The sequence below is a fragment of the Ochotona curzoniae genome, unplaced genomic scaffold (assembly GCF_017591425.1).
Source record: "Ochotona curzoniae isolate NIBS_2020 unplaced genomic scaffold, NIBS_Ocur_1.0 contig_3819, whole genome shotgun sequence".
Taxonomy (NCBI): domain Eukaryota; kingdom Metazoa; phylum Chordata; class Mammalia; order Lagomorpha; family Ochotonidae; genus Ochotona; species Ochotona curzoniae.
In genome coordinates, this window is record NW_024466004.1 from 8,537,539 (window position 1) to 8,560,467 (window position 22,929).

General features: G+C 43.4%; 1 protein-coding gene across 1 annotated transcript in view; it reads right to left on the minus strand.

Moving 5' to 3' along the window:
• Window positions 1-22,929, minus strand: part of XPO5 (exportin 5) — a 40,591-nt gene that overhangs the window by 5,543 nt on the left and 12,119 nt on the right. The window contains exons 9-22 of the mRNA XM_040983441.1: window positions 21,690-21,789; window positions 20,398-20,481; window positions 19,801-19,926; window positions 18,233-18,323; window positions 16,644-16,772; window positions 15,279-15,409; window positions 11,047-11,202; window positions 10,129-10,170; window positions 9,772-9,861; window positions 7,912-8,111; window positions 7,419-7,518; window positions 6,767-6,948; window positions 2,424-2,524; window positions 51-147 (exon numbers count right to left, since the gene is read on the minus strand). Coding sequence (XP_040839375.1) covers window positions 51-147; window positions 2,424-2,524; window positions 6,767-6,948; window positions 7,419-7,518; window positions 7,912-8,111; window positions 9,772-9,861; window positions 10,129-10,170; window positions 11,047-11,202; window positions 15,279-15,409; window positions 16,644-16,772; window positions 18,233-18,323; window positions 19,801-19,926; window positions 20,398-20,481; window positions 21,690-21,789 — 1,629 coding nt within the window. The remainder of the gene's footprint in view (window positions 1-50; window positions 148-2,423; window positions 2,525-6,766; window positions 6,949-7,418; window positions 7,519-7,911; window positions 8,112-9,771; window positions 9,862-10,128; window positions 10,171-11,046; window positions 11,203-15,278; window positions 15,410-16,643; window positions 16,773-18,232; window positions 18,324-19,800; window positions 19,927-20,397; window positions 20,482-21,689; window positions 21,790-22,929) is intronic.

The window sequence follows — 22,929 nt, forward strand, 5'->3', positions numbered from 1 at the left end:
TAAGCAACATGCCTGGGAAGAGCAATTGGAAGGCAGCAGTGGTTCCTTACCAGTTTTCATACAGGGTGCTGAAGAAACGCTGCATTCTTTCCAAAACTGTCTTGTAGACAGGATGGTCATTGAGTTCCAGGAGAGGCTGAGGTAATCCTGCAGAGAGAGATGGGCCACGAGTCTCCTCGATCCAAGGCCCTGCAGCGGGCAGCCTGGGCCTGGGAATGTGCGTGCAAAGCAGTCACATCTCCCACCAGCTGGAGGCGCTAGAGCTTCCCCACAAGTCATCTAGTACAATCTCCAGGTAAGAAACAAATCAGGATCTCAGCAGGGCAACACAGATGCTTCCTCCCTCTTTAAGTTCCAGAATCCTTGTTTTAAGCAAAAGTTATTCCACAGGTCAACATGAAGGCCACTCACTTAAGCCTAATAACTGCTTTAAAAGAGCCATACTTTCCAAGTATAGTCAGAGGGAGTCATAGATTTTTATACAGGTTTCTATATAGCCAGAGGCTACCAGGGAGAATTGTTTGCTCATTTTAGTATCTGTCTGGTTGACAAAATAAATAAATATCTTAAAATGTTAAAATTTATATAACAAATATTCAAATTATATGTATATGTAAAATATGATTTATTTATCTGAAAGGCAGAGTTAAGGGAGAGGAGATCCAGAGATCTTCCATCTTTTGGTTCACTCTCCAAATGGCCACAATGGCCAGAGCTGTGCTAGGCCAAAGCCAGAGGCCAGGAATCCCCATGTGTGGCCACAGTGGTCCAAGTACTTGGTCTATCTTCCACTGCTTTCGCAGGCACTTTAACAGGGAGTTAGCTCAGAAGTAGAGCAGCTAGGACTCAAATCAGCACTCACATGGATGCTGGAGTCACCAGGTCAGCCAGCAGCAGCTTAATATGCGGTGCCTAAAAACCAGCCCCAGGCCACATAATTGTAAAACAGGAGTTTCTGGCTTAAATAACAGAATGCTGTGGGAAGATGTGGTGAAACAAAAGCTTTTTATATTAATGGGAATACAAGTTTTAAAAGTTTTATTTTTGCTGGAATCTGCAACACAAGCTTTTATTGCAGTGGTGACAAAGAAAAGATCCAGGACTATACACATGAGCTCTGGAGAGGCAAACTGACCCCTGCCTCTGTCAACTCCCCAGACCATATGGCCCTAGCCAGATCCAGTGGGAGCCAAGACCATGGTGGGGGCTTAGTAGTGAGCAACGCAGAAGCCTTAGAAACTGATCCAAGTGATGGCTCCTCTTCCTTCCTTCCTGTTGCTTAGGCAAGCCAAGCTCTTCTCTACCTGCATCAAAGCCTTGGCCCTGCTACTCTCCAGAATGCACAGACTGTGCTCTTGAACACCAACTCCACAAGATCCTACACATCCTTCACAATGCCATGGGACTGCTAAGTTTGGGTTAGATCCTGCCATTTTCTTTCACTGCAAATATCACAATTAAGACCATATAGCTGTTTTTATGTCTAATCAAGACAGGGCTTACAACATACTCCTTCAAAATATTGGCTAACAGGTGAAGAGTAGGAAGGTAAACCCATATTCTTTCGGTTAAAGCCACAGCTTACGGGCAGGCATTTGCCCCAGTGATGCTTGTTAAGATACCCCACATTGGGACTGTTTTTTTGTTATAGTGAGTAGGACTGCCACTTGTGACACTGGCATACCATGTTGGCAGGGATTTGTGTTCTACCTGCTCTGCTTCTGATCCAGTTCCTGCTAATGGGGGGTTGTGGTGGCTGGTGTGTGTGTGTGTGTGTGTGCATGGCAGTGGAGCATGGTGCAAGAATTTGGGCCCTGCTATTGTTGGAGACCTAGCCTTGGCTGTTGCAGTCATCTGGGGATTGAACCAACTGATGGATACTTTTTCTCTATGTTCTATTGTTGAAATAAATAAATCCTTAAAACAATTGGTATCTAGCTTTGATGTCTGGCTCAGGCACCTGACTCTAGCTTCCTGCTAAGGGGAGATCTCGGAAGGCGGCAGCAACGGTTCAAGTAACTGGTTCTTGTTGCCCACATTTCTGGCTCCAGGATTTGGCCTGGTCCAGTTCCTGCCATTGCAGACACCAAGGAAGTGAACCAGCAGTTAGAAACTGTTTCTCTAACTTAAAAACAGAATCACCTTTTGCTTATCATCTAATATCTTTAACACCTACTACTACCAGTTATATTTCAGATTATCATGCAGAAACAAATGAAACTGCTGAAGAGCTCTTGTGTACTGACACTGAAGTAAACACACTTGCTCTTATATACTCTGAAGGAATTCTACAATAAGTTTCTAAACAACATATAGTGTGGAGGTACCAGATAAGGAGGAAAAGGCAGAAGCGAAACCAAAGCTGTTCTAAGAGTCCATCAGAAATCAGGTGATTTAGTGAGGAAAAGATTAAAACTTCTTACCTAATATAGATGATTTTTCTGCTTCAAGCATATCCAGCGCCTTAGTAAAAGGCTCTGCCATTTTGGCTAGCATTTCCGGTGCATACAAAGTATTGTGAGTTCTGAAAGAAACAAGGATGCTCATCAGTTTTTCCTAGCCTGGTGCAAAAGCTGAGTGGGTTTAATCTGATGACTCAGGGACACTACACTTCCATACGTACAAGTCTCCCCATCAACACCACTCCTGGCTGGGAAGAGGAAACACAGAGATATCCCTGTGTTCCCTGGGGAAGGCAGCGCATGAGAAGCTATCAAGTATGGACATGTAATCCAGACAGCATCAGGACTCAGGGCCCAAGATAAGGCCTGCCACTCCCAGGAGTGTGCTAACCCAGTAGAAAGAAATGTTAAGGAATGAAATAATGGTGATACTGTGGATTCTCAAACCAGAAAGAACAGATGACTCCAGGTCTTGATTTTCAATTTTCTGCTTCCAAGAGCACTAAGCCAGCAGCAGCTCAGCTTCCCGGAGAGGAACCATTCCTACACACACTTGTTCCCACCGACACAGCCTACCTGAGCAACTGCTGCTGGATGACCACAGCAGAGATCACCCCTGCCGTTAAAAGCACTCTGGTCCTGCCCGAAGCCACAGCTCCACTAAGCAGCTGCCAGCCAGATGCATGGGAAAAGAGACCTTTTAGCTCATGTTTTAAACCCCATGATTCAATCATTTTATGTCTCATGTACAGGTCACCTATCCACAGACACTTTTTGCACAGTTCTTAGACATTTTTGGGGGGAGATTAAATCAATTTAAACTTTACTTTGCGCATGGTAATGAGCAAGAATCTATTTTCGTCTCTTAGAAAGTCAACTGTGGGAACAAGTTTGATAGCGTAGCGATTAAAGTCCTCTCCTTTCAAGCACCAGATCCCATATGGGCACCAATTCTTGCCCTGGCTGCTCCACTTCCTATCCAGCTCCCTGCTTGTGGCCTCGGAAAGCAGTTGAGGACAGCCCAAAGCTTTAGGACCCTGCACCTACATGGGAGACCCAGAAGAAGCCTTTGGCTCCTGGCTTCAGAGTGGCTCAACTCCAGCCATTGTGGCTGCTTGGGGAGTGAACCATTGGACAGAAGATCTTCCTCTCTGTCTCTCCTTCTTTCTGTATATCTGCTTTTCCAATAAAAATAAATAAATCTTAAAACAAAAAATAAACAAACAAAAAAGAAAGTCAAGTGTGTTTTTATCATGCATCTAACAGTGTATGTTTTTCTCACTTCGTTTTCATTACTTCTGTCATGCGTCACTGTCTCACCTGGGACCCTTTTCCAGATGTTTAACTGCTGGGCCTCACCCATCATCACCAGAGAAGATTTCCACTAAAGAACTGAAGTGGTATAGGATCAATTTTCTGGATAAGGTATTAGTAGTAAATACTTGAAACTTGGCCAACAAGACAGCTTCTCTTTCATTGGTCACATCACTCTACCTGCTGAGCAGAGAAGCAGCCACAGCCAGTGAATGAACGGGCCTGGCACCTTCAATAAAATGGAAAAACATGCCCGAGGCACAGGTTTTTTTGTTCGGCCTGTTCTTTAGATCTAATTACTTATTCATAAGGAATATAAAGAGAAAAGGACATCAAACCTAACATCAGTGAAATCAACCAGGAGAAACTCTCCAGGTATAAACCCAGTTTTGTCAACAAATGCAATGAAAATAAGAGTGCAGGCAACCTGTAGAGCTCAACTGTTTACATTTGGAGTTAAAAAAAATATATACATATATATTTTAATATGGATTAGGTAGTTGATATTAGGAAATTACTGCTAATATTTAAGATGAAATATCGAAGAATTCACTGCCAAACTGAGGGCCATGACAATTTATTGTTACACAGTTCTGTGAGTTTCCTCTTTCACATATAAGCCAGTGATTCATTCTTAAAAAAAAAAAAAAAAGATTTCCTTATACTTGGAGCAACAAAATCAACAGCATTCCAGAACTATCAAAACCCTGTGGGGCCCCGGCGCGATGGCGCAGTGGTTAAGGTCCTCACCTTGCACACCCGGGATCCCATATGGGCGCCGGTTCTATCCCGGCAGCCCCGCTTCCCTTCCAGCTCCCTGCCTGTGGCCCGGGAAAGCAGTCGAGGACAGCCCAAAGCTTTGGGACCCTGCACCCATTTGGGAGACCCGGAAGAGGCTCCTGGCTTCGGATCGGCATAGCATCGGCCGTTGCGCTCACTTGGGGAGTGAATCATCGGATGGAAGATCTTCCTCTCTGTCTCTCCTCTCTGTATATCTGCCTTTCCAATAAAAAAATAATAAAAATAAAATCTTAAAAAAAAAAAAAAAAGAAACCCTGTGAGTAGTACCCTCAGAGCATGCTCTACATTGGGGACCCTGGGAAGACATCAGGTGGCCATCTATCATCCCTGAGAACTGATACGGTTAGGATGCTGGGTGTGGCTTCCTCCCCTCTCCCAAGATACAGATGGAAGTAAAATTGGAAACAATGGCCTCATCTACTTTCCCCTATTCCTCGACCATTCTTATCCTAATTAGAAGTCTGCAGGGGTATACATCCTTCTCAACAATGTAAACATCATTTAAAAAACACTAATAAAAAAAACTCTTAAAAAATCCACTAATAATAAAAAATATGCATTTTTACTAGAAAGGCAGATTTTCAGAGAGGAAGATCTTCTATTCGCTGATTCACTTCCCAAAAGGCAAACAACAGCCAAAGCTGAACAGATCCAAAGCCAGGAGCTCCTGGGTCTCCCATGTGGGTGCAGGTTCCAAAGCTGTGGACTCTCTTGGACTGCTTTCCCACGTCACAAGCAGGGAGCTAGATGGGAAGTACAGCAGCCAGGAAACAAGCTGGTGCCCATATGGGATGTGGGGATTAGCCAATTGAGCCATCATGCTGGGCCCTGTGCTTAAATGTCTTGGTACCCTTGTGAAAAGTCAATCGGCTAAGTGCATGGGTTTTTCTCCCTGGACTCTTGATCCTATGGCATTGGTCTACCAATGGACAGGTCTACCTGTCTATATGTAACAAAAACAATGTTTTGATTTCTGTAGCTTTATAATAAATTTTGAAGCCAACAGTTTCTGTTTGTTCTTTTTCAAGATTGTTCTGGGACAGTGTTGTTGCACTGCCTGCTAAGCCGCTTCTTGTTATGCTGGCATCCCATTTGTTTGCTGGCTGGTTCATGTCCTGTCTGCTCCACTTCCAATCCAGCTCCCTGCTAATAGCCTGAGAAAGCAGCAGAGGATGACCCAAATCTCTGGGCTCCTATTCCCATGTGGGAGGCCTGGAAGAAGCTCCTGGCTTTAGAAAGGCTCAGCTCTGGCCATTGAGGACATTTATGGAATGAACCAGAGGATGGAGGATCTTTCTCTCTCATTTGCCCAATAAATCTGACCTGACTTTCTAATAAAAATAAATAAATATTATAAACAATAAAAATAAAAATACAGGGCCCGGCATGATAGCATAGTGGTTAAAGTCCTCGTCTTGCACATGCCAGGATCCCATATGGGTGCAGGTTCACGTTTGGGTGGCCCTGCTTCCCATCAGCTCCCTGCTTGTGGCCTGGAAAAGCAGCTGAGGATGGCCCAAAGCCTTAGGACCCTGCACCCGTGTGGGAGACCTGGAAGAAAGAAAAGAAAGAAAAGAAAGGAAAGGAAGGGAAGAAAGGAAGGAAGGAAGAGACAGAGAGAGAGAGAGGGAGGGAGAGAAAGAAACAGAGATAAAGAAAAAGAAAGGAAGAAGAAAAAGAAAGGAAGGAAGGAAGGAAGGGAGGGAGGGAGAAAGAGAGAAAGAAAGAAAAAGAAAAGGAGGAAAAAAAGGAAGGAAGGAAGGAAGGAAGAGTGGGACTTGAACCTAGGGCTCTTGACAGGTGATGCCAACTTTACTTGTGCCACTGGCTGCAGCCCTACCAACCTTGCCTGTCACTCTCATGAGTTTGCCAATGTTGGTCTCAGAACTTAGCTTTGTAAGCCACAGATCTAATATTCAGTGGTGAAAAATGTCTGGCACTTCCCTGTGGCATGTTTACCCAGTGGATGCCTGATCAGGTCACATGATCACTACCCATGGAAGCACTACTTTTGACAGCAACTGTCCTGCTACCCATGAATATTTCCTTGACTGGCAAAAATTCAGACCAAATTAAACTTGGAAGTAAAATAGTAAGGATGAAGGATAAAGTAGGAGAACATGCAGGAGGCTAAACTGAGAAAAAGTGATTTTAGGATTGGACCACTTTTCAGTGGTCCACATGTCTCAACTGTGTAAACATCGTCAAAAATAAATTTATAAAAAACAATAGGGAAGAACCTGACCTACCTTATGAGGGCAAGCAAATTGTCAAGAAGTTTCAGGATTTGTTCTGTGCAGGGGTTCCGGAAGACTGGATTTCCACTGGGTGTATAACCCACGACAAAACCCCCAGCCTTGGCCTCTTCTAGGTCAGTGGGCCAGCAAGTTCGTTTCATAACACCCAGAATGCTATACACACAAAAGCTCATCTACAGAATGACAAGAATGAGAAGTAAACATAAAAGGGGAAGAAAAGACAAAGTACTGTTAGTTACAGTCAAGGCCATGACAAAGGGAAGAGAGGCTAGACGGAAGGCAAGTTTGCCTTTCCCTCCAGGAGAGTCCAGTCCCAGAGAGGTCTTCTGACCATTTGCAGGGCCCCTGGGAGGCTCCTGAAGCCTATTCACAGGCTACACTGCCCCCAGTAGGAAGGTGGCATAGACACCCCCTGAAAAAGTGTTTCAACCAAAATGACTTCACAGAGAAGACCATCTTCTCTCCTGGGGAAATTAAGTCAAAAAGTCAAAAATGAAGAAAGGAGAAAACTTAGGGAAGTAGAAACTACCAAGTTTCTCATTAGTACAGAAAAAACAAATGTACAAAAAGCTTGCCAAGTGGTAACACCCTAGCCCTGCCCAGGACCAATGCAACTTCCCATCCTTGGAGGAGTCTTACTTACTCGTGCTCGGTTCAAGCCACAGGGATCCTCAAGGCCAGGGTCATGGCTTTTCTGATTTGCACCCACATAGGCAATAAAAGCATCAATATCTGACAGTGCTCTAAAAGTTGGATGGGGGGAAACTCAGTTACATCTTGTCTACAGTGAAGATACCTTCTTCTACAAGAGCTAGTAGATTAGAACTATCTGGTCCAAAAGAGCAGTTTTGATAGTGACATGAGTTTAACTGTACTGTCAGTTGTCACTTGCAGGCCTAAACATCCTGTTTCACTCCCACGTTACCAGCAACATGCAAAGAATGATAAAGGTCCCTCTTCCCCTATACTTTTAGACAGCATGGTGGTATTTTTAAAGATTATGAAAGGCTGCTTTTGGAGAACTTCAGGTGTCACCGATAGTACCACAACAGCCCCATGTCCATCCTGGGCACAGTGATGGGAGCAGAATGGACACTCATGTGTAGTGGGTGTCAGGGACTAAAGATGTGCTGTACCTGTGCATGTCTTCCGAGAGCCAGATGCTGGCCACGGGCGCCATCAGTTCCTCCAGAAACACCTTCTGACGCTCGTAGTTTTTGAACTGGTTGCTGATGAGAACCAGGGCTTCCATGAGGGCACATTTCTCCATTTGTGTCAAGAGCAGCTCATTGGAGAGGAGCTGCTTCACATGGCTATAAAGCATGTCAAAATTTGGCTGTGATTAGAAAAGAAAAGCAGGTTAGAGGGGGATGAAGAACTGACTGTCAGGGGTCACTACAGAAGAAAGGAAAACCAAGGTAGTGCCAGGAAAGTCAGGTCTTTAAGGATGTCCTTTAGTAATATTGTTATAATCTCTTTCTCTCCTTTTTTAAGCTTTGTTTATTTGAATTGTAGAGTTACACTGACAGAGAGGGAGACACAGAGGTTTTTTTTCACCTGCTTATTCAATTCTTCAAATGGCTACAACAGGGCCCGGCGCAATAGCATAATGGTTAATGTCCTTGCCTTGCACGTGCTGGGATCCCATATGGTCACCAGTTCTAATCCCAGCGGTCCTGTTTCCCCTCCAGTTCCCTGCTTGTAGCCTGGGAAAGCAGTCGAGGACGGCCTAAAGCCTTGGGACTCTGCACCTGCTTGGGAGACCCAGAAGAGCTCCAGGCTCCTGGCTTCGGAATGGCTCAGCTCTGGCCATTGTGGTCACTTGGGGAGTGAATCATCAGATGGAAGATCTTCCTCTCTGTATATCCGCCTTTCCAATAAAGATAAATATATTTTTTTTTTAAATGGCTACAACAGCTGGGACTGGGCTAGGCTGCAACCAGGAGTCTAGAGTTCTAATAGCTGGGAAGGACCCAGGTACATGGGTCAAACTCTGCTGCTTTACCAGGTGCCTTAGCAGGGACCTGGACTGGAAGCGGAGTAGCCAGGAATGGAACCAGCACTCATGTGAGATGCTGTGCAGTGGATTAAGTTACTGCACCATGATGTTGTCCTGTCACTGTATTCTTCCACTTGAAAAGGTATAGCAATTTAGGTAGGAGGACTTCAGTGTTTGGGTAACTGTATTTTATTAAAAAAAAAATTTTTTTAAGGTTTACTTATTTTTATTGGAGAGAAGAGAGACAGAAAGATCTTCCACCTGATGGTTCATTCCCCAAATGGCCTCAAAGGCAGGTATTGAGGTGATCTGAAGCCAGGAGCCAGAAGCATCTTCTAGGTCTCCCATGTGGTTGCAGGGTGCCAAGGTCTTAGGCCATCCCCCGATGCTTTCCCAGGTCACAAAGAGGGAGCTGGATGGGAAGCGAAACAGCTGGGACACAAACTAGTGCCCATATGGGAAGCTAGCACTTGAAGGCAAAGGATGAGCAAGTTGAGCCATTGTGCTGAACTCAACTGTACTTTCCAACAGTATAATTAACATGTTTTTGGTAGGTTAACTTGACAGCATCTTTATAGACAAAGATCAACTTGTTACAGACATGGGGAGACAACCGCTGTGTATTCACAGAAGAAATTTTGGGTCAACTTTTAATCTGGAACCAGGTTTTTTAAAGCAACACCCCCAGAAGCTGGGATTTTCTCCCAGATTCTCTGAAGATGAGGTATATTATCAGGCATTAGTAAGAACACTGTTTAGTACAGTAATGAGCTGTGCCTGTAGGAGGGCAAACTTGGCCATCCATACGAAAGAGAACCATTCATTGTGGAGAAGATATCTGCATTCTTACGCACAGCAGAAAGGAAGAACATCGCCATTATGCCAAGTTACAGTGCCTGTCTCTTCCCCAACGAAAGGTGTAACAAGGGCTGCGTCGGCAGAAATCAGCCACACTCATCAGGCTCACTGGGCTACTTAACCAAGTTCTGTTGCTTACCAGCACAAGCTCAGGGTAGTCACGACACATCTTGATGATGGAGGAACACGCATGTCTCCGTACATTCCTCACGGCCCGGGTTCTGGGGGCCTAGAGACATTCACCAAACCAAGAGTCACTTACAGCATCACATAAACAAGCTGCCCAGAAGCACACACAGGCAAACTGACATCTACCTAGGGTAGGGGGTGATATATAATACAACATGGCTTCTATTTGCGCTATAGACCAAAAAGCTATGTGAAAAGCTACTGCTTTCAATCAACCCCTTCCACATATACTAAAATCTACCCAATTGGACATTCATAACTTCTGATGTCCAACGTCACAATCTGTGGGTTGAATGGATGGTCTTACCTTACTTTCTTCAACAGTTTCAAAAGTGACTGATGAAAACAGCTAAGGGGAAAAAAAAAGTCACTTTTCACTTCTTTATTGGAAAGGCTAAGTCACAGAAACAAGAAGAGCTAGAAATCTTCCATCTGTTACTTCATTCCTCAAATGCCACATCAACCACAGCTGGGCCAAGCCAAGATGCGGACTCCGAAACTCCACTGGAGAGTTGCATGTGGAGGATAAGGACTCAAGTGTTTGAGCCATTATCTACTGCCTTTCCAGGAACATTAACAGAGCTGGCAGAGTACCCTGAATACAAACCCTTCTGGCCACAGGAGTCTCACTCAGGTATTAGCTCTGCCACTCACCTGGTAATTCAACCGGCCCCTGCAAGCCATCCACATTTTTCCTTTCCTCTCACAAATCCCCTTTCAGAGCAGGCATTTGGCAAGGTGGATAAGCTGACACTTGGAACTCCTGCGTCCCATTTCAGAATGACTTTTTGCCAATGTACACCCTGGGAGGCAGGAGCTGCTGGCTGAAGCAGTTGGGTCCCTGCTGCCACTGGGACCTGGAATGAGTTCCCGGTGCCTAGCCATGGCCTGGTCAAGTCCTGGCTATTGTGGGCATTTGAAAATGAACCAGAAATTGGGACCTTGTTTGTTATGTCTGTATCTATCTCTCAAATAGATAAATTTTAAAAATTCCCACCCAGTCTGACAGCATTAACTGATACCCTGCTATTTCCTGGTGTGCAGGTCTAATACTTGCAAAACCACACAGGTACAATCACCTGTATATACAAATTTCGTCCCATAGTATAATGCCTTTGTGTGATGCATGATCCACAGTAAGTACTAGGTAAATATTTAGGAATTATTAGTTTTCCCCATACACTTTGAAGAACAGTTACAAAAAATAAAGTACAATAATATTTACCTTTGAAAAGACCTGGGGTAGGAAATCTCGTCTGTAGGTGACAAAGGGGAAGAGTGCTGATACATTAGTGAGGACACAGGACAGGATGAGGGGATCCTTGGTGTCAAAGTTCAGAACCATCTGCAACAGCTCCACCCCATCATCAACAGGAATTTCCTAGGAAACAAAGAGGTGGTGGTCATGGCTACAAGCCACTGGAGCCTACCTCTTGGCTACATTTTCTTTAGACTTTAATAAATACAGAAATACACAGTACGCTTACATATTTTATTTCATAACACTGCTTTGTAACCCCTGTGTGAACACCACCCAATGTTACTACAATTCTCCTTAAATGATGTGATAATGTATCAAAGCAGGGATGCAGAGGAGAATGTTCCCAGGATCGCACTACTGCAAACAGTGCTGCAAGACACACTTCAAAACTTTTATTGACATTTTTCATAATTCTATTAGAGTAACAGACTTTTGGGGATGCTGTAACTTCACAGCCCAAAGGCATGAACAGCTCCAGGTCACGCTACTCCTCCTGACAGACTCTGTCAACTGTGTCTACATCCAGAGTGTCCTCCCATGTTCTCAGCAGCATGGAATGTTGTTCTCTGAAGACTTCTTATTCATGAAGCAAATGAGAAGACCAACGATCCTACCAATGTATATGCTGAGAAGTAAACATAGCTCCCTACTACAAAAAAGCCTGGACCAACTACAGAATTCGTTGGAATTTGAGGAATGTGAAAGAACAGATGCAAGATCTCTCTTTGCAGTTTTTCCCCAAAGATTTATTTATAGGGCCCAGCACAATAGCCTATTAGCTAACTAAAGTTCTTGCCTTGCACATGCCGGGATCTCATTTGATGCAGGTTCATGTCTGGGTGGTCTCGCTTCCCATCCAGCTCCCCGCTTGTGGCCTGGGAAAACAGTCGAGCAAAGTCCAAAGCCTTGGGACCCTGCACCCGTGTGGGAGATCCGGAGGAAGCTCCTGACTCCTGGTTTCGTATCAGCAGGATCCCAAGGCTTTGGGCCATCCTCAACTGCTTTCTCACGCCACAAGTAGGGAGCTGGAAGGGAAGTGGAGCAGCCGGGACACAAACTGGTACCCATATGGGATCACAGCGCTTGCAAGGTGAGGATTTAGCTACTGAGCCATTGTGCTGGGCCCTCTCTGCTTTTCAAACAAAAGTAAAGAAAAAAGAACATCCAGCAATGCAGTGTAGTAGGTAAAACCACTGACTGCAATGCCAGTATCCCATACAGACTCCACTTCCAATCCAGCTGCTTTTTAATGCCCTGAGGAAAGAGGCAAAAAACAGTCCAAGTGTCTGGGCTCCTGTCACCCAAGTGGAGTCCTGGAAGAAGCCCCTGCTCTGGTAAATGTCAGTTCAGATTTACTACATGGGGATTAAGGACCCAGTTAACACAAGCATTACCTGCTACCTCCCAGGTATGCAAAAGCAACACGTCAGAAGGAAGAGTGACACCTGAACTCTAACCTGGACACCACAATATATGATATAGTGTTCCAACTGACAACCACTGACTGAAATAACTACCACTAGTACAAAAACGTTTTGAAATTCATACATAGCCTCTCCACAAATGGCTAGAAGCTCTTCTGTTATATTCTAGTTTTTTTCTGGACTATTGGTCTTAATAACAAGCCGTGTTTATTGCCAGTAACAGAGTGCTTTCAAATAACATAATACTAAGAAGGCTGGCGTGATGCCATAGAAGGCTCTGCTTGTGCCACCAGCATCTTAATATGGTTGCCAGTTTTAATCCTGGCAATCCACTTACAATCCAGCTCCCTTCTAATGTGCCTGGGAGGGCAGTGCAGGATATCCTTCCTACAGCTTTGGGCCTTTGCATCCACACAGTAGACCTGGAAGAAGCTCCTGGCTCTGGACTGGCCCAGCTTTGGCTGTTGCAGCCATCGGGGGAGTAATCAGTGGATGGAAGATCTGTTTCTCCCTCTCTCTATGACTCTTTCAAGAAATACAAATTTTTTTTAAGTTATTTTTATTGGAAAGGCAGATACATAGAGAGAAAGAAAGTTCTTACATTCCCAAGCAGCCACAATGGCTGGAGTTACGCTGACCTGAAGCCAGGGCCAGGAACTTTTTCCCGATCTCCCACACATATGCAGGGTCCAAATCTTCCGCTGCTTTCCTGGGCCACAAGCAGCAAGCTGGAAGTAGAGCAGCTGGTACATGAACCAGAGCCCATAAAGGACCCTGGTGTATGCAAGATGAGGACTTAGGCTATCATGCCAGCCCAAAAAGTCTTCAAAAATATCATAGTATACTTTATTATGCTACAGCAAGGTAAATCAACCCTTTTTCTAAACTGTTTCTCCCTCGGGAATTATTGCCTACATTAATCCATTGCTAAAGCAGCCCTATTCAATAATGATCTGTAATACTACCAGAAAAACAACTCGGCTAATGCTATTGTAGATGGTAAGCATTTTTAACCTTTTTAGCCAAAGAGCTCTTAAGCATGGTAACAATTGGGTCCAGCATGATGGCTCAATTGGCTAATCCTCCATCTACTGTTTCCTCCCCGTGTCCATTAAGATGAACTTTTGAAAGGATCCAAATGTGGACGTACATAGTAAATCTTTGAATTTGAGTGAAACTGGCTCAAAATATCAAAAAATTAGTGAAAAACTAGCTCTCTGAGTTTGGGCTGCAAATAAAGCATAAAACAACAGATGATTATAGAATTGTGGGAGTTAGCAAGTGCCACAGAAACAAAAATTCTTCTTCAGGACAGTTCTGAGTGGTAGTATTTAGCCTTAAGTAAACCTCCCGATACAGAAAGCTACTCCATTTTTTTTGCTTCATCAAGAGGAATTAGAAGAAAGCATTTCTAAGTTGGAGAGATGAGTCTGGTGGATATGCATGTGCACATAATGAACTTATTATCTATGCACTCTCTGGTATGCTACACTTCTCTATTAAGTAAGGGCCATCTAAACCTGTTAAAGCGCTAACTAATTACATATCCAAGCAGGGTTACTCATGCAGATTTGGGAGAAAAATCAGAATGCCACTCTTTCAGACTGGAATGATTACAAAAGCAGATTAATTACCTTGAGAGCTCACTTGTTAGCATAAAAAGCACTACAGCTTAATTATCTTCAAGAGCCTTAGCGATCCCTTGCACAGCTTCCCTTGAATGCAACCAGACTTAATGAACCCATGATGAGCTTCAACCTAATGATTTCAATCTAATTAGCAATCTACTGAAGCTTATGCTATTATTCAATCAATTACAGCTGCATGTAAAGTAAAAATTCTAAGAATGGTAACAGGTGACATGAAGCAAAAAACCCAAGATCTAGTTATGTATTATTATTCTTGAGAGATTAATCAATTGACATGAATATTCTGGTTCACCTGATACTGCAACAAAAAAGGATGCTTATGTAGCAAGCATCTCTTCTCTTTCTCTTTTTATTGGAAAGACAGATATTTAGAGAAGCAGATACAGAGATACATCTGGTGGTTCACTCCCCAAGTGGCTGCAATGCCCGATACTGAGCTGATCCAAAGCCAAAGATCCAAAGCTTCTTCCCAGTCTCCCATGTGGATGCAGGGTCCTAAGGCTTTAGGTCTTCCTCTACTGCTTCCCCAAGCCACAAGCTTGGGAGCTGGATGGGAAGCGGAACATCTTGGATTAGAACCAGTGCCCACATGGGATATCAGTGCACACAAGGGTGAGGTCTTTAGCCACTAGGGTATTGCGTTGGGCCCAAATAGCAAGTATCTCTTAAGCTGCTTGCTCCTGGCTTAGGATTGGCTAAGCTCCGGCTGTTTTGGCCACTGTGGAGTCAATTAGCGGACAGGGGATCTTCCTCTCTGTCTCTACTTCTTTCTGTAAATCTGACTTTCCAATAAAAACAAATAAATCTTTTAAGCAAAGATTATCTAAATTATCATCATTGTCCTCCCTGCAACTGTCATCCCACCCGTAGCTCCTGTGTACTCCTGGGCTCACCTTGTCATTGCTTTAAAAAGGGCAGTACATGGTAGAGAGTCTGGAGGCAGAGAATCTAGAGATTTGGTCCCAACTCTGCTATTTATTCACTACAAGAATCTCAGCACGTTGTTCAATCTCTAAGTCAGGGTTCTTTTACGTAAGAGGCACATTTTTGGATCTCCTATCCTTCTACCATTTTGAGAAAGCACCAAATCATTATGCAATCAGCACAAAATACAGGTACTTACTTCTTTATCTAGTGTTCGAAACATCTGATTGATGACACTTTCCAAAAAAAAGGTCATGGCTTCCCACTGCACAAATGAAGGTGAGAAGATGGAGCAGAGGCCTCCTTCCCCAGTTGCAGCTGTGGAACAGGCTTTGAAGACAAAAACATTGGTCAGCACTGCAGGCACACAAGAGGCATCCAGAGAACAGAGGACCTTGGCGACCACCTAGTCATTTCAGAGTTGAAGAAACATGATAATGTAGGCCCTCTCACTTGAGCAAAAAGGACACTGCTGAAGACAGAGAACGGTAGTTCCTAGCTGTCCTGACCTGCAACAATGACCTTTGTCTGCGCACCTGCAGAGCCTTGCTTACAAAACTACTATGAAGAATGAAAGAGAAATGTGTGTGAAAGCACCAGAACCAGTGGCTAGCTCATTAGCTATCTGGTAAATGAAGTCAGTATTTCCATTTCTCCCCCCTTATTTGATTCTATGAAAACTCTGAATAAGGAGATGATATACAATATACAGCACTAGTTCATATTTGTTAGTCTCTTGACAAATCAAAGACCTATGTCTACAGATGTGTGCCCTTTTCTCAGCTCACAAATATTAACAAAGCAAATCACTGAAACAGCAAGCCCCAGGCAGAAAGATAACAATTGTATTATATACTTGGGGAATGAACCAGCAAATGGAAGATCTTTCTCTTTGTTTCTCTCTGTAAATCTGATTTTCCAATAAAAAATAAATCTTAAAAAAGAAAAATCTGACCTAGACAGGTAATTTTTTAACATTCAGTTAGAAAAAAAAGAGCGATGATAGGGACCACAAATGTTCCTTTACACCAATTTCCTAATAGGTACAGTTTTCTCTATGTGACTAAATAAAATATTAATTGCCTAGAATGGATTAAAGATATTTTGGGGGGCCAGCACAATAGTCTAGTAGATAAAATCCTTGCCTTGCATTTGCCAAGATCTCATATAGGCACCAATTTGTGTCCCAGAGGGTCTCTCACATGGTGCAGGGTCCTAAGGCTTTGGCCCGTCCTCTACTGCTTTTCAGGCCAAATGAGGGGGCCGGAAGGAAGTGGTCCAAAGCCAGGAGCCTTCTTCGGGTCTCTCATGTGGGTGTAGTATCCCAAGGCTTTGGACCAATCTCTACTGATTTTCCCAGCCACAAGCAGGGAGCAGGAAAGGACACGAACTGGTGCTCTAAAGGGATCCCAGCAAATACAAGGTGAGGACTTTAGCCACTAGGCTACACACTGAGCCCTGAACAGTGCTTTTACACTGTTCTGAGGCATGGCTAAGGCTTATACCCTATGTGTACTGACACAGTACTTTACTAATAGTCATAAAAACAACAAAAAACCCTTACAGTTCACGGATCCAACATCCACAGGAGTTGAGAGCTGATATCTTAGCCACTCCCCAGCCATCTGGAAGCTTGTCTTGGGATCCAAACGACACGCCAACCTCATCACCTCTCCTTGCTGGGCTCGGGAGGCTGCCAAGGGAAGGACGTAAATCTGTAAGTGACATTCCTACAGAAACCTCCCGTCTCCCGCACAGGGGCAGGCACTGGCAGAAACTGTTCTGCAGACTTGTGTTTCCACTCTGACAAATTGTTCAATAATGCTTTTCTTGAGTCAGTGAATTCAAAAGTGAATGATTTCTGGAAGCTTTTAAACAGCTAGATCCTTTAAGCAATAAACTAAAATTGGTCTCCTATCTCTGTTGGAATTCAAAGAAAATCAGATTGGTAAGAATGTAAAATTGAAAAAAAAATGTAAAATTGTATACCTGCTATAAGAAAGTTAAGAAATTTCTCAAAAATACTTAACATTCTGCCCAGAGGTACTTTTAGGAAAAAAAAAAAAAAAAGAAAAAGAAAAAGAAAAAAAGCCAGTGCGCCCTTTTGACTTTCTAGCTTTATTGTGAGAACAGAAGGTAGTGATTCTACCCTTCTGATGGCTTTCAAGCAAGTTAGACAGGATTACAATTCAGGCTTTCATAGAGTTTTGTCCCCATCCTTAAACTGTTAGATGCTATACCATTTTTTCTCCAAAGCAAGCAAGGAAACAAACAGCATTTAAACAATTCCACTTAGAACAAATTTTTGGAGCCCCACTCCTGACTACCGTGGCAGGTTTATGACTTCAGTATATCTTGCTTGAGGCTGGTGCTATGATCCAGTCAGTTAACCATACCCCTATGGTGCAGATACGTATCTCATATGGACACAGGTTCAATTCCAAGCTGTTCCACTTCTGATTCAGTTCCCTTCCTAATGATCTGTGAAAGCAGCGGAAGATGGTCCAGTACTTGGGCCCCTGCGTTTACATGGAAGAACTGGAAAAAGCTAGCTTCATACTGTCCCCAGATTTGAGACTTTTACTAAGAATCCAAAGTGTTAGGAGGGCCAGGATTGAGGCATAGCAGGAAAAGCAGCCACTTGAGACATTCACATCCCACATAGGCACTGATTCATGTCCCAGATGCTCCATTTCCCAGAGCTCCCTGCTTATCGCTTGGGAAAGCAGTGGAAGACAGCCCAAGTGTTTGGACCCCTGTACCTACATGAGAGGCCTGGATGGGCTCCTGGCTCAGTCCCAGCCCTGGCTGAAGCAGACATTTGGGGAGTGAACCAAGAGAGGATCTATCTCTGTCTCTCCCTCTTAATTCCGCCTTTCAAACAAACAAATTTTTGACTATGCTATATTAAAGTCAGGAGCTTGGAGTTTATGGACTACCAAGTGGGTGACAGCACTTGGGCCATCCTACACCGCTTTCCCAGGCATGTTATCAGGGCACTGGGAACCCGCAGGGAACCACAGAATAGCTAACTTGCTACGCCACATGATAGCCCCATAAACAAATCTTAAAAGCAAACCCCAAGTGTTATAGCCATGACTCATAACACTAGATTAAGACTGCTGAGAGAAATGCCAGAGTAGTAACACTTACAGTTGAAGAAAGCATTGAAATCTTCATCACTGTCAAAATCAAATCGAGAATATTCACAGCTCGGGTTGTCTGTTTTAGAAGGAAAACCCATCTGGAACAAAAAAGGTGTAAGAGAATATACAAACTTCAGGAGCTCAAGCACTTTTGGGGTCATTTAAGAATCAAAGTCCTCGCCTTGCAGGTGCCAGGCGGTTCAAGTCTTGGTGCCCCGCTCCCCATCCAGCTCCCTGCTTGTGGCCTGAGAAAACAGAACAGGATGACCCAAAGCCCTGGGACCCTGCACAAACATGGGGGACCCAGAAAAAGCTCCTGGCTTTGGATCTGATCAGCTCTGGCTGTGGTGGCCACTTGGGGAGTGCATCTGTGGATAGAAGATCTTCTCTCTGTCTCTCCTCCTCTGTATATCTTTCTAATAAAAATAAATATTTTTTGAAAAATAATGAAGGGTTTGTAGGAGATACTTTATGACAAGCTACTATTTCTGTTCTAATCTATTTCTGTTCTAATTTTGCTTCCAAAATTCCTGAAAATGCACAGAAAAGAGAATATTTTCAGGTTACACCCTCTTCCAGGTTCCTTAGAGAGAATTTGATTCTGGAGTTTATTTAGGATATGACTATAAAGTGGTAATTAGACACACAATAAGGAAGAAAAAAGAATGAGAACTAATGGTTTCACTGAATGTACAACATGTAACAAATATGCACACTTTTTATGTTTCACACAAAAAATGGTAGAAGACATGGCAGCGAATTATAGCACAGTATGTTTTAGGTGTTAACTGAATTGCCTGAGCAAATAAGGAAACCCATGCATGGGTCTCATTCTCTGACTTCACAAAATGAGATTAAGAATCTGTCAGGTGGGTGGGCATTTGGTTTACCAGTTGAGACAAGGGTTAAACTTCCCAGGTCCCACATTAGAGGTGCCTAGGTTCAACACCCAGCTCTGGCTCCTGACCCCAACTTTCTGCTGATATGACCCTTGGGGACGACAGCACGGAGTCTCTGCTATCCCTGTGGGAGATCTATAGACCTCCTGGTTCACGGCTTCAATCCCTTGTCCAGGGCTGTTGTAGGCATTTGGAGAGTAAGCCAGTAGATGAGGGCTTTTGTCTTGCAAATACATTTAAATAAATAAATAGACTCTACTGGGGTGAGAACTCTTAGCAGATCCCAGGAATCTATAAGCCACTCTCTGCCGAGGCAGTGAACAATCTTTGATTTCACTCTCTCTTCTCACACATTCTCCCCTCCCTGCACCTTCAGAAAGGTCTCAGTTGATGATCTTGGGAACCTTCTGGACTTCAGGCCCCATACACTTGTAATCTGTCTGGACCCCTCAAAGCCATTATCACATTGCACAGTCACTGCTCTTTTCCTATCACTTAGTTCCAAAACAAGGAATAGCAATTACAGTAACCAATACAGAGTGTTTATCCTGGAGAATACAAGGATACTAAGGGAGGGTTCTTAGTCATCAGGAAAGGGCTATAATGACGTCAATCAAAAACAGTATCATGACGTATATTCACCTACATTCCACACGTTTAGATTCCCATTATATACCTTGACCAAGTTAGTCATAGAAGCACGAAGATATTTTGGTATTATTGCTAATAGCAAAGGATCTCGAGATAGAATCTCATGCCTGAAGAGGGCTCCCCAAGTCATCTGAGTTGAAGATCGTAGAAACTAAAGTCAAAAAGAAAAGAAAACTTTAGGTCAGGATTTGGATTCTGTAGAACCAAGAATATTGCTTGGCCTAAGCAGATATTAACTTTTCTTTTTTGGGTCAGTGCTATGGTGCAGCGGGGTAAGCTACCACCTACAGCACTGGCATCTCCATTTTCTTTTTCTTTTCCAGCTGCTCCATTTTCAGTCCAGTTTTTTGCTAATATGTCTAGAAAAACAGCAGCAGATGGTCCAAGTACTTGGGTCCCTGCTACCCATGTGGGAGACCCAAAAGCAGCTCCTGGCTTTGACCTGAGTCAGCTCTGCCTACTGAGGCAGTCTGGAGAGTGAACCAGTGGGTACAAGATTCCCGTGAACACACTCCCCAACGCATGTATTCACATTTTATACCTCAGATAACAATGCAGGCCATAGTGTTTCATCTTGGCTTACTTAATTAATATGTTCAGGAACAATGTGTGCAACATTTACCTGACTTGGGTGGGTTGTAAATGCAAGAAAAGATTCCAAGTATTTCCCAAAGTTTGCTGGTGTTTCCACATCAGAATCTACACCCTGTGGGAGAAACAGACCATCACTGACATGGATGATATGGGAAGGGAATTTTGGACAGGGAGGGAAAGAAAAAGGCAGTAATAAATACAGACAACATAAATCCTCCAACATGTTTCCGGTTTGAAAGAACTTTTAGATTTCCTTCGGTTAAACACTGTCATCATTTGAAGGGCTAAAAAATAGGAAAGCTATTTTACTTCCTCAGCCATCATAATTAAAATTCATTCAGCATTCAAACAGTAAAATGAAAAACAACCTTCACTTCAGAAATTATAGGAAGAAACAGTTCATACTGCTTCTTCAGATCTGGTCTGTGATCCAACCTATTAAATAACCCCTCAATGATATAACCAAATCTATTCTCTAACCATCTAGCTATCGAAAAAACAAAGGGCATAACTTCAATTGTAAATGTATGCTCCATAGTCATCATTTTCTAATTTATAGAAGTGAATATTAAATATTTCTTAAGGCAAAATTTTCTATGCCAAACAGAAGCTTTCTTTTCTGAACCAATGAAGTATTTTTTTTGAAGTATCTTTTATAATGAGAAAAGGGGTTTTCATTCAGTGTTTTATGGGCTAACAGATGTGCTTAGCAGATTGTACATACTAAACCCCATAGAATAGCAACGTTAGAATTGGTACTGTGACTCACTTCTCGGCCTTTTGGCTAAGATCAAGTGTAGAACTGGTATTATGGTACAGTGGGTTAAGCTGTTCGTGACATAGGCATCCCAGAAGGAATGCATGTTTGACTCCAGGCCACCCTGCCTCCAACCCAGTTCCCTGCTTACTGAGAAGGCAGTGGATGATGCCCTAAATACTTGGGGTCCCTGTTGCCAATGTGAGAGATCAGGGGGGAGCTCCTGGTTCTTGCTATTGGTCTGGCCCACCCCTAGCTGTTTTGGTCATTTGGTAGGTGAACTAGTAGATGGAAGATCTCCCTCTGCCACTTTGCCTTTCAAATGAAAGTACATTTTGACTTCATAGAAATAAAATATGTGAAGGTACACTGTTAATACTATTAAATGACTTGTTAAATTTATATTACTCAAACTCTATTACATTAAAATATAATTTAATCTACAGAACCTTATATGAAATAATCAGTAAGGCTATGTCCCACCAGGCTGAGATTAATGGCATCTACAATCCTTTATAGAAATAAAACTTTTTAGCTGTTAAACAAAGTAAGCCCTCACGTACCAGCAATGCACACAGCTGGTTGCCCAGTGCACACAACACCTGACAAAGTCGCTTCAAGAAGACATAGTGTTTCTCTACCAAGCCTCCTCCATCAGCAGTCCTGTAAGATGAGAACACAGAGTGATGCGTTACACATCAAGAGAACCAATGGCACTTCCTGTAATGGAGCGATTTAAGGTATGTGCCTCAACACTCAAATCACAGTTGATTATCAAAGTTAAAAACAAATAAACAAAACCCAAAACAAAACAAACAAAAAAAACCCCACATCCAAACACTGAAAGATTGATAAGGAACATGGTTCAGTGCAATCTGCATCCTCAACAAACATTTCAGCTCTGAACATCCTTACTGTCCTTGTGTTTGTGATAAGGTAAGCTTTCAGCATGAAATATGAATATTCTCAGCTATACAGAAACAAAACACCTTGGCTGATACCCTGGGGAGACTTGAAGACAGTCACCAAGTAAGTACCAATTCTTATCAAGAACAAAATAAAAACCATAACAAGAATGTAACTTTATGTCTCCCAGGAGATATGGATGAGTTCTGTGGCTCTGGTTTTGGTCTGGTCCCTCCCTAACTGTAGGGGGCATTTGGAGAATAAATCAGCAGATGGAAGGTCTCTGTTCCTTCCTTTTTTTTTGGTTATCTCCCTCTGTCTTTTCAACGAATTTAAAAAAAAAAAAGGGGGGGGGGGGCCAGTATTAACCTGTGGTAACCCTGTGAAAATCACCAACCACAGTACCAACATTCCATATCAGCACCAGGTTGAGTCCCTACTGCCCCACTTCCAATCCAGCTGCCTGCTAATGTGCCTGGGAAAGCAACCAAAGATGGCCCAAATACATGGGCCCAAGCCACCAATATCAAAGACCTGGATGGAATTCTGGGCGCCTGTTTTCAGCCTGGCCAGGACCTGGCCATTGTAGCCATTTGGGAAGTGAAGCAGCAGATGAAAAAATCTCTCTTTTAACTCTACCTTTCAGATTAGTCTTTTTAAAAAAAATTAAAAATTGGGCCCAGCGTGGTGGCCTAGTAGCTAAGGTCCTCCCCTTGAATGCTCTGGGATCCCATATGGTCGTCAGTTCTAATCCCAGCAGTCCCACTTCAAATTTAGCTCCCTGCTTGTGGCCTGGGAAGGCAGTAGAGGACAGTCTGGGGCCTTGGGACCCTGCATCCATGTGGGAGACCCAGAAGAGCTCCTGGCTCCTGGTTTTGAATCAGCACAGCACCCACA